Raw genomic sequence first — 15,391 nt, forward strand, 5'->3', positions numbered from 1 at the left:
AAGATAAAGTCGCTCAGATCCATCATGATTTGGACATGATTAATGCAGTTCCATTAGTAGAGGGATCCAGAGCACAGTCTGGTCCAGTTTTATTGGATGAGTTTCAGTTATTGAGGCCTGAGGATGCAGGCACCATGCTTGGCCAAGTCTGGCTGACCTCCCATGTAGGGATGGTGGAGAATTCCGCCACGGATTTCAGTGAGGCCGAATGCCAGTGCATTCGGCCCCCCAAAATCCATGGTGGAACGGCCTCCTGCCCCCCCGTGGAATCCCCCCAGGAAGGCACTTACCTGGGGTGGATGCAGCGGATTCGGCAGCGGCAGTTCTGGTGGCGGCGGCTGGTCTCCTGGCCGGCTGCGGCCGGGCTGCTGCCGCTGCCACTGCCGTCCTTGAGGCTGTGATAGGCTATGTAAAAATTTACGTAGCCTATCATGGCTAACCCCCCGCCCCAAATACCCAGCGTACGCAAATGGCGGTGGCTATGGCGGCCGCCACTTGCGTTCCCTATTTTTCGCCGATTTATCTTACGTAAATATTTACGTAAGATAAATCGGAGAAAAATAGGGAACGCAAATGGCGGCCGCCATAGCCGCCGCCATTTGCGTACCCTGGGTTTTTTTTGGGGGGGGTGGGTTAGCCGTGATAGGCTATGTAAATTCTTATGTAGCCTATCACGGCTGCCTGACTGGATGCAAATGGCGGCCGCTAGGGTGGCCACTGTTTGCGTCCGCAGCAGCCCGTCCGCGGCCAGAAATCTGGCTGCGGACAGCCTGGAGCCGGCCGTCGAGGGTTCAGGGGGGGAGGACCGGATCACCTCCCCCCCGTCGAGGATTCCGGGGGGAGGGACGGAGCGCCTCCCCCCCCACCGCGAAAGATTCCGCGAAAAGGTAAGTGAGTTTCGTACATCCCTATGTCCCATGTGCTCGACCCTTGCCCCTCATGGCTTATTACTTTAAACAAGGAGGGGATATCCAGCTGGGTCAGGAGGCTGTACATTCCTCCTTGAGAGAGGGAGTGGTGCCGGCCTCTTTAAAAGAGGCAGCAATCAGGCCACTCCTGAAAAAGCCTAATTAGAAAAAGCTAATTAGACCATTTATGCCTGCAATTTTGCATAGATGGCACTATTTATGGCTGCCATTTCATGCAAAATGGCCATTTATGTAAAAAGCTTACTGGCAGTTTCCCACAAAATAGCGGCTTGCAGGACGCTGGGGATCCCCGAGCTTACCTGACTCGGTGCATGCCAAGTCGGGCAAGCTCAGGGGTCTGCGGACTGGTGTCCACAGGGCTGAGCGGGAGGATGTCTGCCAGACCTCACCCCTTCCTGGACTTCCACAACATCCCTCTCTAGCTGCAATGCAGAGAGCCCAGACCCTGGCAGGATATGAAGGCCCTGAAGCCCAGACATTTCCTTCTTAGTTATGGCACTATATCCTGGCTTTCCCCAAGGAGCTCAAGGTGGTGCATGGCATATGTGGTTGTCATTCCCTCATTCTATCCTTACAATGACCCTGTGAAGTAGGCTAGGCTGAGATAGTGACTAGAGTAAGGTTCACTAGCAACCTTCATGGTTGAGTGGGGATTGGAACTTGAGTCTCCCCACTCTTAGTCTTAGTCCAACACTCTAAACCAGCCTTCCCCATCCCAGTGCCCTTCAGTGCACTGGACTACAACTCCCAGAATCCCCCAGCCAGTTATGCTGTAGCCTGTGCAGCAGGAGGGCACCAAGTTGAGGAAGGTGGCTCTAATTATTACACTACATGGCACTAGGGATGTACGAAAGTCATTTACCTTTTCGCAGGGGTGCTTCGCGGTGGGGGGGAGGAGCTTCGCTTCTCCCCCCGAAGTTCAGGCGAGGGGGGGGAGTTGTCCCGCCTCGCCCAGCCGAAATACAGGCCGGGGAGAAGCGCCCCGCTCCCCGGCCGAGAAACAAAGTCTAAAAAACAAAACAAAAAAAACACACCCCGTGATAGCCTACATAACGATTTACGTAGCCTATCACGGCTAGATTTCCAAAGTCAGCCGTGATAGGCTACGTAAATTGTTACGTAGCCTATCACGGGTGACTTTGAAAAAAAAAAGAAAAAAGTGCATACGCAAATGGCAGCGGTCTATGGGCGCCGCCATTTGCGTTCCTTATTTGGTCCTGGTAGTCTACGTAAAGATACGTAAATCTTTACGTAGACTACCGGGACCAAATATGGAACGCAAATGGCGGTACCCATAGGCCACTGCCATTTGCGTACGCACTTTTTTTTTTTCCAAAGTCACCCGTGATAGGCTACGTAACGATTTACGTAGCCTATCACAGCTGACTTTGGAAATCTAGCCGTGATAGGCTACGTAAATCGTTACGTAGCCTATCACGTTTTTTTTTTTTTAACACTTTGTAATGGCGGCGGCGGCAGCCTGTCGGAAGACCGGCTGCCGCCCCCGCCACCGACGAAAGGCTGACAAACCGCCGCCGGGACCCGCCGCCGGGAGGGACGTTCGCCAAAGGTAAGTCCCATCCTGGGGGGGGGCGGAGAATTTCACCGCCGATTTCGGGGGGCTGAATGCGTTGGTGCTCGGCCCCCCGAAGATTCGGGGAGAAATTCTCCGCCATCCCTACATGGCACTGGATCTCAGTGTGGTTTTGACTAACCAGCCAATTTCTTCGCAATAGGCTTTTCAAGTTACTATTAGTCTGAAGTAGGGATGTACGAAAGTCACCTTTTAACGAAATTTATTCGAGGTGGGGGGGAGGCACTCTGTCCCTCCCCCCAAAATGCTGGCCGGGGCGGGAGGCGCTCCGTCCCTCCCCCCCGAAATGCTGGCCGGCCGGCTGCGCTCCACAGGGATTCTGAGGAGCCGCCGGCCGGTTCCGCCAGCGGCCGGACATCCAGCCGCTGGCTAGCAGGGATGCAAATGGCGGCGGCCGTAGCCGCCGCCGTTTGCGTCCCTGCAGTCAGCCGTGATAGGCTATGTAAATGTTTACGTAGCCTATCACGGCTGATTTAAAAGAGAAAAAAAAGCGTGTACGCAAATGGCGGCGCCCATGGGTGCCGCCATTTGCGTTCCTCATTTTGGCACGTCTTAGTGTACGTAAACATTTACGTAGACTAAGACAGCGAAAATAAGGGGAATACAAACAGCGTAGCGTCTACGCTGTTTGCGTTCCCCTTATTTTCGCTGTTTTAGTCTACGTAAATGTTTATGTAGACTAAGACGTGTAAAATAAGGAATGCAAATGGCGGCGCCTATGGGCGCCATTTGTGTACGCGCGCTTTTTTTTTCTTTTAAATCAGCCGTGATAGGCTACGTAAACATTTACGTAGCCTATCACGGTGTTTTTTAAAAATCTAGGCGTCATAGGCTACGTAAATCTTTACGTAGCCTATCACGTTTTTTTATTTGTTTTTGTTTTTTTAACTGGAAATGGTGGCGGTGGCAGCTGGTCGGAAGACCGGCCGCCGCAGCCGCCACTGCTGAACCGCCGCCGCCAGGAAGATCCGCCGAAGGTAAGTCCCATCCTGGGGGGGGCGGGGGGGCAGACTGTTTTGCCACCAATTTCGGGGGGCTGAATGCGCTGGCATTTGGCCTACCCGAGATTCGTGGCGAAATTCTCTGACATCCCTGAAGTAGGGATGCTGGAGAAATCCGTTTTGGGTGTGGAGTTTAACAGGTTTTCCTAGGCTTGGCCCCCCAGACTTCATTTTGGTTCCTGCTGTGGTGCCCAACTCAATCTGCCCCAGGAATTTTGCGCATTGGGGGGGGGAGGTTCTGCAATTTTCGCAAATGTCCAAACAATTTGTGCAAATTACGGCTGAATTTGCACATATTATGGCCAACTTCATGCATATCACACAAATTATGGCCAAATGTGCATAATTGGCGGAAGTTCGGCTGTAATTTGCGCAAACTGAGGATTTAAAAAAAAATGTGTGAAAAAGTTTCGCACAAAGAGTTAGGGGAATAGGCCGCAGCTACGCTCACAGATGCAAATTGAGTCGTACACACTGTGGAACTCCGTTGAGCCAAAGAAAAACCAGATTTCCCAGCGACAGACATCCCAGTTCTGAAGTGATGAACTGGGACTTCAAGAGGGAGGGGAAACATCTTCCAAAATAGCAATAGGCCTGTCACAAGACTGGCCTAACCACCAGCTAGTCAGGATCAGTTCTGGGTTCAAGTCCCACCTTACAGATTCACCATGTGGCTGCTGGAGCAAGCCAAACATTCATCCACTGCAAACCAGAAGCAACAGCACCCTACCCTGCAGGGTCTGTGAAAGAACCAACACCCCAAAACACTTTTTCAACCTGAAAAAGGGACAACCGAGAAAAGCAGAAATTGCTCTGATCACTTGTGAGAAAGAGCTGAAGGGATCCAGTGCCCCTAGCAACCAGTTCTCGGCACATCCACCTCCTGGATTCTCACCTCAGGCCCCAGGCCCCAGTTGTCACTCTTCCATAAAAACTGGCAAATGAAAATTGATGCTGGGGGGCGGAGGGGAAGGTAGCAGCCAGGGGCCATCTGTCACTGCCTCCGGATGACTGGCATCTCTGAACCTGCCGTACTACGAGCGTTGACTTTATGGAGAGCAGCTGTCGCTCCAGACAGACTGGCAGAGCAGGGCGCTTACGTCAAGGCCTGCCTTGCCAGGCTCCAGCTCAGAGATGACAACCCGGGACCTGGGCGGGAGCAACGCAAGGGTCTCTGGCACAGTTTCGAATTGGGATCCTAAAGCCAAGAGAGCTGCACCTCTCGTACAAGGAAAGGCCCCAGGACTGGCAAACACCCCTGGGCTCTGATGGTATGCATGATATATGTAGGTATGATATTTTCCAACTGCCCAATAACAGACGTTCTGTGGGCAGATTGCAAAAAGTAAAAAGAATCATGGCTCCAATCCAACATAGCGCATATGTAAACTTTTCAGAAAACCTGGCAGAAACGCCTCATCGGTGACTCTTCTCCAAGTGACCCTGCCTTTGGAGATTACGTGTGCAGCCTTCGCGAAAAGGCCTTTTAGGGTGCGCCACCACATCTGTGGAATGCTCTCCTCGGCAAAGCTCACCCCTGCACCTGCGCCGATGTCCGTTCACCACCAGGTGAAAACTTTGTTTCCCCCGACTTTCAAAATACGAGCTCAGTGGGTTTCACTGCATGGGCAGCATTTCTGCTGTTCTAACTTGGTTGTTTTAACTATGCTGCTGTCACTTTTGCTTTGTAAAACGTTTCACGATTGTTTTTAAGAGTTTTAGCTGACTGGGAGCCAATCTGAGAGCGACGTCAATAGGGCAGGGTATAATTTTTTAAATAAATAAATATTCCGACTTCCTCTGACTGTGGGCAGCTGGACCCGAAAAGAGACCTTGATCCAGAGGCTGCCAAGTGCGGGAGCTGATGTTGCACACACTTATTTCCTTTTCTGTCTGAAGAGGGTGCCGAGGCCTTAACGCATACGCACCCCTATTATTATTTTAAATGTAATGTATATATTATCATGTATTAAATCTAAATGTATATATCGTTATTATAAATGTACTAATAATAAATAGAACCCTAAGGGCACACACATGCAAGAAGCTTACTTGGGCTTAGGCCGTAAAGTTCCTGGTTCAAAGCCTAATACATCCTACCTAATGGCTTTCTTACTTCTGGAAGGAGAAGAAGAGACAGGGTTCTCCAATGACTCTGGAAGATTTTATATGCTTGTTTGTTTTCCACCTTTCCTCCATGGAGCCCAAGGTGGCTTACGGGATCCTCTTTCTCCATTTTATCCACATCACAACCCTGTGAGGTAGGTTAAGCTCAGAGTCAGAGACGGGCCCAAACTCACCCAAGCGAGCTTCATGGCCGAGTGGGGACTAGAACCTGCATCTCCCGAGTCCCAGCCCAACACTCAAGCGCGACACCACATTGGCTCTGGAGTTCTCCGCAGCAGCTGGACAACTGCCAATGCGCTTCTTGTCTACTCCCCAAAGAACTCAAGAGCTGGGTGGAAAGCAACCGATCCATACCCACAACAAAATGTGCCCGCCCCCAACCAGCATGCTGGGGATTCTCACCTCCAGGGGGCTTTTGGCCCTGTAGTTTTTCTGGTGCCCTGAGTGACCGAACCTTCTTCTATTTCCCCTTCCCCTATGGACAGAGATGTCGTGTGGGTCCCTTACCTGGGCATTCTGGGTTGTAACACTCCCTGGCGTCGGCGTGAGCCCCTTTGCACTCCACCCAGCCATGAGCCGAGACGCTGCATTTGCGGGTGCGCTGCTGAGTCCCGTTGGAACACGACACAGAGCAGCGGCTCCAGGACCCCCAGTCAAGCCACTGGCCTTCCACTGTCATGGAGAAACAGAGGGGGGAAAGACCCATCAGTGCATGGTGGGGCAGCTGGGGGTGGGGTGGGGAGAGATACATGGAGCTGCCCCTCCTGCTCTTAATTCAACCAGCCCTCGTTATCCTCTCATCTAGCTCCCTACTCTGCGGCAGGATCCTCTGAAAACCAACCCACGTTTACCCCATACATTTTGCTCTCTTCCAGCATCGTCGTTCACCCAGGTGCCCATTGTTAGAAGTTACCTGTCCACAAGGAACAGCATGGCAATGCCCCTGAGATGGCTCCTGCAAGCAAGGCAAGCCATGCACCACGGGGAGGGGGGAGGGAAGAAGGGGGAGGGAAGAAAAGGCGAATCAAAGGAAAAGGAAGGCGAGCCGAAAGGCAAACATGATTTTGACAAAACGATGGTGCGTGTTTAGATTCCAAGGCTAGAACTATCCATTATGTTCAATGGGCAGCTCTTGCCAAAATGGCAAGCATGTGCCTTGTTCACTCTCCGTCACGTCCCGTGCTTTACTTGCCCGTAGCCTGATGCAACAGCATTGTGTGTTTCCACATGCCTCACCAGCGGCAGCTAATGGTGAGAGGCAGGGAAACACAAAACCAATTGGCATCAGGGCATGGCTGCCTTGCTGAGCAGCGAGAGGCCCTTGGGCCAAATCTAACCCCTTCTCTGGTCCCTTAACTGACAACTGACAGGCACAAGCGGGGTGCGGAGCAGCAGGCCTCTATAGCAAGAGGATTTGGGGGGTCCAGAGCTGTCACCTTGGCCCACCGCTGGTGACTACACAGTTAACCTGACTAGGGATGGCATGGGTGCCCGATTCCATCCAGGAATCTGGCGGAACCACCTCTGCCCGCACCCCCGAGTCCTGCTTGCCGAGGCCCTGCTTCCGCTCACCCCCTGCCCACAAGCAGCCCAGACTCACCCCGGTGGTCTTGACAAGCTTTGCGGGTGCCATCTTTGAAAAATAAAATGGCAATAGCAAAAATGCACGTATGTATATATAATATGCGCATTTGCAAAAGTGCGCATTTTCATGCATACACTAATATGTGCATTTTTATGATCGCCATTTCATTTTTCAAAAAATGGCAACCGCGGAGCTTGACGAAGCCACTGGGGTGGGTGCGGGCTGCTTGCCAAGCATGAGAGAGGCTTGAGCGTGGTCCGCGGACTGGCAAGCAGGGGCAGGGGGGCGCCCGGAGTACCTGGACGGGGGTGGGTTCGCACATCCCTAAAGCTGGCCCTCTAGGAAATCCAGTCCTTGAGGTTTCAGAGAGAATTGGAAAGAGGATTGAATGCATGCTTCCATCTTCACCACCAGCAGCTGCGTCTTAAATGTGACAAGACGTTCCGGCCTAAGCATGAAACAAAACACGCTCACTGACATTTCAGTTCCTTGGCCAGAGCCGAGTGGGGACTCTCTGTGGTACACACACAGCCTCTATAACTGTTAACTGGTATGCCTAGCAGGGAAAAAAAGGAAAAAGCAAGTCGCTATCTCTCATGTTTGCAGGAAAATGTTTGAAAAGGAGCGGGTGTGCCTGTGAAAGGTGCCGAAACCAGGGAAGGCGTTGAAAAGGCTTCCAGCTGTCAAGGAGGTGGGGCTTGGAGGCCCTGCTGGCATGACCAGCATTAGCTCAGGCCTCCCTTGGTTCTGGCTTCCCTCCCGTCTGTCCCCAGTAGCCATGTCTCCTCTCAGGATTCTATGACTCCTTGTCTTCATGGCTGCATTATCTGGAAACAGAGAACTGAGGTAGAAAATATAGAACTGGGTGGGAGAGGTTTCACAAACCGCAACCTGGAGGATGTCCTGGGGGGTCTGGGCAGAGGGCCACCCCTGGGATTGTGTATGGGAGGGGGTATCTCATGAAAGGCCCCTCCGTGGGCCTGAGACCTTGGAAAGGGCAGGGTGGAGGAAAATGAGAATCCTCTCATGCTGACAACTGGGACACCAACACTGAGAGAGGGATCAGTTCAGGCAGGAGGCAGAACCACAGGAAGAACTCCAGAAATGCTGGATCAGGGCCCTGGGCCAAAGTCCAGCAAACAGGGATCTCCCAAGCCAGAGATCCGCAGCTGCTCCTCCCCCAAGACTGCAACCTCTCAGCCAGATACCACCAAGGGGAGGGCAAGATCCTCAGCCCCATGGGTCTCACGCCCCACAAAGTCCACTCACTGATGTAAGCGGCACGCCCACCGAGAGACAGCGGATAGGAATGCCAGGTTCTAGGCCAGAGGTCTGCCCCTTTAAGGCTCTCCACTCCTAAGCGAGGGGGTGGAGCCTGGGAGGCCAGGGGCCATATAAAAGGGCTCTGCTGAAGCTTAGCAGTCATTGGAACAAGTCAGCTGAGCTCTGCCTCTGGTCCTGGAAGACTTGTGGCCAAGCCCCTTACTCATCATCTCCTGCCCTGGACTTGCTGGCCTATCGTCCTCCCACACCCATCTGTGGGTGGGGATGTTGCAGATGCCCGACTGGGTCTGGGAGTCTGTTGTGCTCCCCTGTGCCTGCACCCCTGGACTGCACCTGCCGAGACCATGTCTCACTCGGTCCTGCTTGCGCCCTCCCGGACGCTCCCCGCACTCACCTGGACCCATCCAGCAAGTGCCTGCCAGCAAGTGCCCAGATGTGCAAATCCACCCCCGTCTGATCGGTGGGTGCCCGTTGAAGCGCCGCCCCCTTCGAGCCCCCGCCCGGACCCGCACTTGATCCCCCACGAGCTCGGTGAGCCTCCCACGGTCCCATCCCGTCCGGCAAGTGCCCACCATTTTGCCAACTTGTTTTTTTACAAAAGAAGGGAGCTCAGAAAATGGCGCATATTTAAATATGTGCACATTTGGCCCGGGAAAGCTTCATTATGCCTCTAATATTGCGTAGATGATGCTTTCCCGGCCCGAATGTGCGCATATTTAAATATGCAGTTTTCTGAGCTCCCTTTTTTCATAAAAAACCAAGGCAGCAAAATGGCGGGCACTCGCTGGACGGGATGGGACTGTGGGTGGCTCCCTGAGCTCGTGGAGGCTCGAGTGCGGGTCTGGGGGGGGGGCTCGAGGGGGGTGGCGCTCCAGCGGGCACCCGCTGATCCGATGGGGGAGGATTTGCACATCTGTGGGTTCTGTCCCACCCATGACTGGACACTGACCAGTGCAAAGGGGCAATGGTGGCTCTGCGGAGACAGTGGGCACCTTGCCAACAGTAAGGCTCTGGCAAATGCCGGCTGTAGGCTAAGGTAGAGGACTAGCAGGGAGGGGGCCAGTGGCAGCTCTGTGTTATGAGCGAGCCATTCTGCTGTGCTTCAGCTCCCCGGTCTGGTCCTCAATAAGCCACCGGCTACCCCTCTACCCCAGCTTTTTCGGAAAAGGCTTATCTGCCCGCCTCCCTGTCCTCATTATCCTGCGGGCCACCTCTCCAGTTTTGGACTCCTTTCCTGCACTCAGAGGCTTCACGCTTGCCTCTTCGTGTTCCTAGCTAGCCAGAAATTCTTCTCCGCTGCTGGGAGCTGGTCCTGCCAACAGCCAGAAGAGACCCTGCCGTGTCTGACGCAGAGATGCCTTTGCAAGGAGCCTCATGCAGCACAGGAGGCCGACAGAAGCACGGGCAAAATCAATTGCTCCGAAGGCCTCCCTGACATAGGGACCAGTCCAGCGAGGCAGGTGTCGCTCCCAGCAAGGTCATGGGACGCCGCTCACCCCCACCACCTTTTCTGTTTCTGTGGCTCGAGGTGCCTTGGCAGCCCACAGTAAATGGCTGGTGAGCAGCATGCGGCCCAGGAGGCTGCATGTTCTACAAGCCTGGCCTGTACTCTTGCCCTGGGAAGCACGCAGTGCCCAGCGGACAGGAGTGGCGTAAGAAAGACAGACAAAACAGGAAGCAGCCTCAGTTTCCAGGAAAAACCTAGGCGACCAGTGAGAGTCGTGGCCTCCTCAGTAGGGATGTACGAAAGTCACTTACCTGGTCTCGCAGCTTGCTTCGTGGTGGGGGGGAGGCGCTTCGCTTCTCGCCCGGCCAAAATTCAGGCCGGGGGGGGGAGGCTTCCCGCCTCGCCCGGCCGAAATTCAGGCCGGGGAGAAGCGCCCCGTCTCCCCGGCCACGAACTTCAAAGAAAAAAAGAAAAAAAACCCCGTGTTAGGCTACGTAACGATTTTTGTAGCCTATCACGGCTAGATCTGCAAAGTCAGCCGTGATAGGCTACGTTAATCGTCACGTAGTCTATCACAGGGGCATGTTTTTGTTTTGCTTTTAGTTTTCTTGTAATGGCGGCGGCGGCAGCCAGTCGAAAGACCGGCTGCTGCCCCCGCCCCTGACAAAGACCTGCCGAACCGCTGCCGGGACCTGCCGCCAGGAGCGACATTTGTAAAAGGTAAGTCCCATCCTGGGGGGGTGGCGGAGAATTTCTCCCCGAACCTTCGGAGGACCGAATGCGTTGGCACTCGGCCCCCCAAAGTTTCGGGGAGAAATTCTCCCCCATCCCTGCTCCTCAGTCAAGCCAGAAACAGGCCACAGTCTGCCAATGTTTGGTTCTGCTAAAGCAGGCAGAAAAATAGGGGGCAGAGACACACCAAAATGCCAGGAGTCAGTGGGGGCTGGTGGCACCGATGCCAGTGGGCAGTGAATCCACTCCAGCTTTCAGTCAGAACTCTAAAGGAGGTATCCAAGGTGCTCCACTCCAGGTTTCAGTCAGAACCAGCCAGAACTCAGAGCTTAAAGAGTTTAGATTTTGGACTGAAACCCGGAGTGGAGTCACCACCACCAGCCTCCACTGCCAGGAATCCAATAAAGGTTTATCATAGAATCAGATTGGGAAGGTATCTTGGGAGGTCTTCTAGTCCAAACCCCTGCTCAATGAAATGTAGGATGCAACAGCAGCATCCGTCCAGCCTCTGTTTAAGTACCGACAATGAAGGAGTTCTGTTCCACTGCTGAACAGCTCTTACCATTAGGAAGCGTCCAGTACAGAACAGAGCAGTCCAATTACTTCCCTTGATCTAGACACTATGCTCCTGTTAATGCAGCCGAAGAGTGCATTAGCTCTCTTAGCAGCCGCATCACACTGCTGGCTCATATTCCACTTGTGATCCACTAAGTCGCCTAGGTCCTTTTCACATGTACTGCTGCCAAGCCAGGTTTCCCCTTTCCTATACTTGTGCCTTGGGGCGGGGGGGGGGGGGGGGCTGTACCTAAATGCAAGACTTTACATTTGTCTCTGTTGGATTTCATCATTTTGGTTCCTGGAGAGGAAACACAGGGGCTGGAACCTCTAGAGTGGTGAGTGTTGTTGCTTTGGACATCTAGGCCTCCCCAGTCGTTGCTGCTGCATCAAGTGGGGAACGCAGAGCAAATTAAAACTGAGTAGACTTAGGGGTGTACGAAACACTTACCTGGTTCCGCTGGGGCCATCCGCGGTGGTGGGTGCTCCGTCCCCCCCCCCCCCGGATTCCTTCCCGGCCAGCTCCGCTCCAACTCCACGGAGCCGCCGGCCGCAGCCAGAATTCCGGCCGCTGCTTTGCTGCTGCGGCCGCTACGCCGGCCGCCATTTGCGTGGCTGCTAGCTGTGATAGGCTACGTAAGTAATTCCGTACCCTATCACAAAAAAGGCAGCCACACAAATGGCGGCTGCTATGCCATTTGCGTGGCTGCCTTTTTTGTGATAGGCTACGTAAGTAATTACATAGCCTATCATGGCAAAGAGCAGGGGTGCAAATGGCGTAGCGGCCGCCATTTGCGCCCCTGCTCTTTGCCATGATAGGCTACGTAAGTAGGTATTTTCGTAGCCTATCATGCTATAGCAGCCACACAAATGCGGCCGCAGCAACCTGGCAGCAGCCGGGAGACCAGCCAGAGGAGCTGCCGCTGCCACATCCGCTGGAGCCGCATCCGCCACCAGGTAAGCTCCGTCCCGGGGGGATTCCGCAGGGTGGCAGTGGGGGGTAGGCCGTTCCACCACAGATTCCGGGGGGCCGGATTCTGAAGAATCCAGCCTCACTGGAGACCATGGAGGAGTTCTCTGACATCCCTAAGCAGACTACAGATACCTGTGTGAGCTGGGGATGCTGCATCTGCTCCTCATTGCCCTGTAAGATCTTTGACTGACCCAGGGCCGTTGCCCGTTTTCAGCTGAGAGGAATCTCTTGGCCTGCACTTCTGGGGCAGGGTGTCAAGCTTCCTGGCCCTGGCACTGAACAGTGAGGCAACAGAAACCCAACGTGCAATCCACGAAGTCTTTATTCAGTTTAAACACGTCTTCACACCTGTAGGGTCTGTGAAAGCTAAGAGCTGTCCTCTGAGCCTAATTAGCTAAATGAAGCAAAGGAGTTTTCTATTGACTAAATGAACGGTTTCCCGCTGTGCCTGGCAGGCTTTTACTGGGCTCCTCCTTCAGTGAGGGTCATCTTGACCCAACATGTGACATGCAGGCAAGCAGGAGGACCACCTCCCACCTCCCTGCCACTCCACCTGCTTAATCCTGTGGTGGACTCTGGGAGTCTGTCAATTCTTGTGCTCCCTCCCCCTCTGACAAAGGTTGAGTTCACGGGGTGGGGGGGGGGAGATGGTCTCTGACCCTGGGCGTCCTGTTCGATAAGCTCCTGGAAGATTCATCCCTGGCTCCTGGAGAGTCTTGGGGAATTTCTTTCCCCACTCTCTGTCTCGATTGTGCTTCTTCTAGCTCTGCCTCCGAATATGACACCAAACCAGGGAGCCTGGGCTCCATCCGGGCACCAGAGCACATCCAGAGGGCCTGTCACAGCAGCTGTCAGGTGCGCTGCCAGCAGAGCTGACCCTGAGGTGAGCCACACCAAAGGAGGACCACCCCTCTGGGTGTTGCCAATTCGGGTACGCGTGAAGGCAGCACTTTCTGTGGCTTGCACAATGGGAGCTGGAAGGCTGGTTTAGAATAGTCCTTCCCTGTGTGAGAGACGGGGCTGCCGGACAAAGGGCTGTCCCCGTGTGAGAGCCAGGAAAAGGCGGAGAAAAGGTCTCACAGTTATTGGTGTGGGGTGCCAGTATATTAGTTTTTAGCATCACATTAGGAGAGTTCCTACAGCTTGAAATCTGCACTTTATTACTCCAGCAGCATTGCTCTTGCTCTTTAATGCTATCTTGTTCCAGCATTTCATTGCCACAGTACTTGTATTGAGGCCTCACTTGTATTGACTCTGCATTTTAGGGTTCTAGCTGACTGCACTTTGGTTTACCTTCTGTGCAGCAGTGTTTTAGGCTCTAGCTGCTCTTTGCATTCTGGGATGTTACATTTTATTCTGCTCTTCTGTCTTTGCACTCAGTCACGTAACAGTGCGTGTAGGGATGGCAGAGAATTCCGCCATGGATCTCGATGAGGCCGAATGCCAGTGCATTCGGCCCCCCGAACTCCGTGGTGGAATGGCCTGCCACCCCCCCGCCACCCCCCGCGGATCCCCCCCAGGACGAGACTGACCTGGGGCGGATCTTCCAGGTGGCGGCGGCTGCCGGTCTTCCGACTGGCTGCCGCCGCCATTTCCAGTGTTAAAAAAAAAAAGACGTGATAGGCTACGTAAATCTTTACGTAGCCTATCACGTCTGACTTTAAAACAAAAACGCGCGTACGCAAATGGCAGAGGCTATGGCTGCCGCCATTTGCGTTCCTTATTTTGGGCCGTCTTAGTCTACGTAAATATTTACGTAGACTAAGTCGGCGAAAATAAGGGGGAACACAAATAGCGTCCGCTACGCTATTTGCGTTCCCCTTATTTTTGCTGTCTTAGTCTACGTAAATATTTACTTAGACTAAGATGGCCCAAAATAAGGAAAGCAAATGGCGGCAGCCATAGCCGCCGCCATTTGCGTACGCGCGTTTTTGTTTTAAAGTCAGACGTGATAGGCTATGTAAAGATTTACATAGCCTATCACAGCTGACTACAGGGATGCAAACGGCGGCTATGGCCGCCGCCATTTGCATCCCTGCTAGCCAGCGGCTGCTGGCGAAGCTGGCTGGCGGCTCCGCAGAATCCACGCGGAGCAGAGCCAGCCAGCCAGGATTCCGCGGGGAGGCACAGAGCGCCTCCCCTCCCGACGAGGATTCCACAGGGAGGGACGGAGCGCCTCCCCCCCTAGCGGAACCCGGCGGAGCCAGGTAAGGCCAATTTCATACATCCCTAAGTGCATGCCCAGGCAGTGCAGTTTTGGGGAAGGGAGGTCAGGGTGCACCGCTTTCAGTGATCACAGGCAGGGGAGGGAGATATGGTGCAGGGGGTCTGATAAGCCCACAGAGAGGAAGCCTCTCAGAGGTGTCCCTCTTCTGGTCCTTCCCCCGACCAAGGGTTGCCTTGTCAACTCGCCCTCTGGTCTTGTGGTGCTGCTTTTGAATGCCAGGTCAGTCCACAATAACACCTCTGTTATCCATAATTTAATCACAGATTAAGGGGCCAATCCAGCACATATAAGAGAAACCTGGGTGGATGGATTGGGAGGAGGAGATCTTTCCCAAGTTTGCCCATGTGGGTATGTGATACGGAACTAAGGATGGCGCGGGTGCCCAGTTCCATCTGGGAATCCGGCAGAAAACCTGCCCAAGCCCCCAAGCCCTGCTTGCCGAGCCCCTGCTCACCCCCTGCCCAGCTTGCCAAGCCCCTGCTCACCCCCTGCCCAGCTTTCCGAGCCACCCACACTTACCCGGCAGCAACGTCAAGCTCCACAATCACCATTTTGGGGGGGGGAAATGGCGATTGAGAAAGGGCGCATACTTGCATATACACAACATGGGGGCGTGAATAGCCCATATATGCAAGATTACACGCAAGCAATTGCCTGTAATCTTGCCCGTATGGACTATTCAGGGCCCCATTTTGCATTTATGTGAATATGTGCATTTTTGCAAATGCCATTTTATTTTTCAAAAAATGGCAACCACGGAGCTCGATGAGGCTGCCCAGGTGCGTGCCGGCGGCTTGGCGAGGAGCTTGAGCACAGGTCTGGGTGTGTGCGAGAGGGTGCAAGGGCTGGGCGGATGCCTGGAGAACCAGGAGTGGGGGCCACCCGCCCATTCCTGTGCAGAACCAGCATCGGCAAGAGGTGCCTCAATCATATATAT

General features: G+C 53.9%; 1 protein-coding gene across 2 annotated transcripts in view; it reads right to left on the reverse strand.

Moving 5' to 3' along the window:
- Positions 1–15,391, reverse strand: part of ADGRB2 (adhesion G protein-coupled receptor B2) — a 152,016-nt gene that overhangs the window by 76,760 nt on the left and 59,865 nt on the right. For both annotated transcript variants that reach the window (XM_084814426.1, XM_084814425.1), the window contains exon 4: positions 6,159–6,323. In XM_084814426.1, the coding sequence (XP_084670552.1) occupies positions 6,159–6,323 (165 nt within the window). The remainder of the gene's footprint in view (positions 1–6,158; positions 6,324–15,391) is intronic.

Source organism: Heloderma suspectum, chromosome 10, assembly GCF_057233095.1.
Source record: "Heloderma suspectum isolate Gila_16-S chromosome 10, 16-S_ref, whole genome shotgun sequence".
Lineage (NCBI taxonomy): Eukaryota > Metazoa > Chordata > Lepidosauria > Squamata > Helodermatidae > Heloderma > Heloderma suspectum.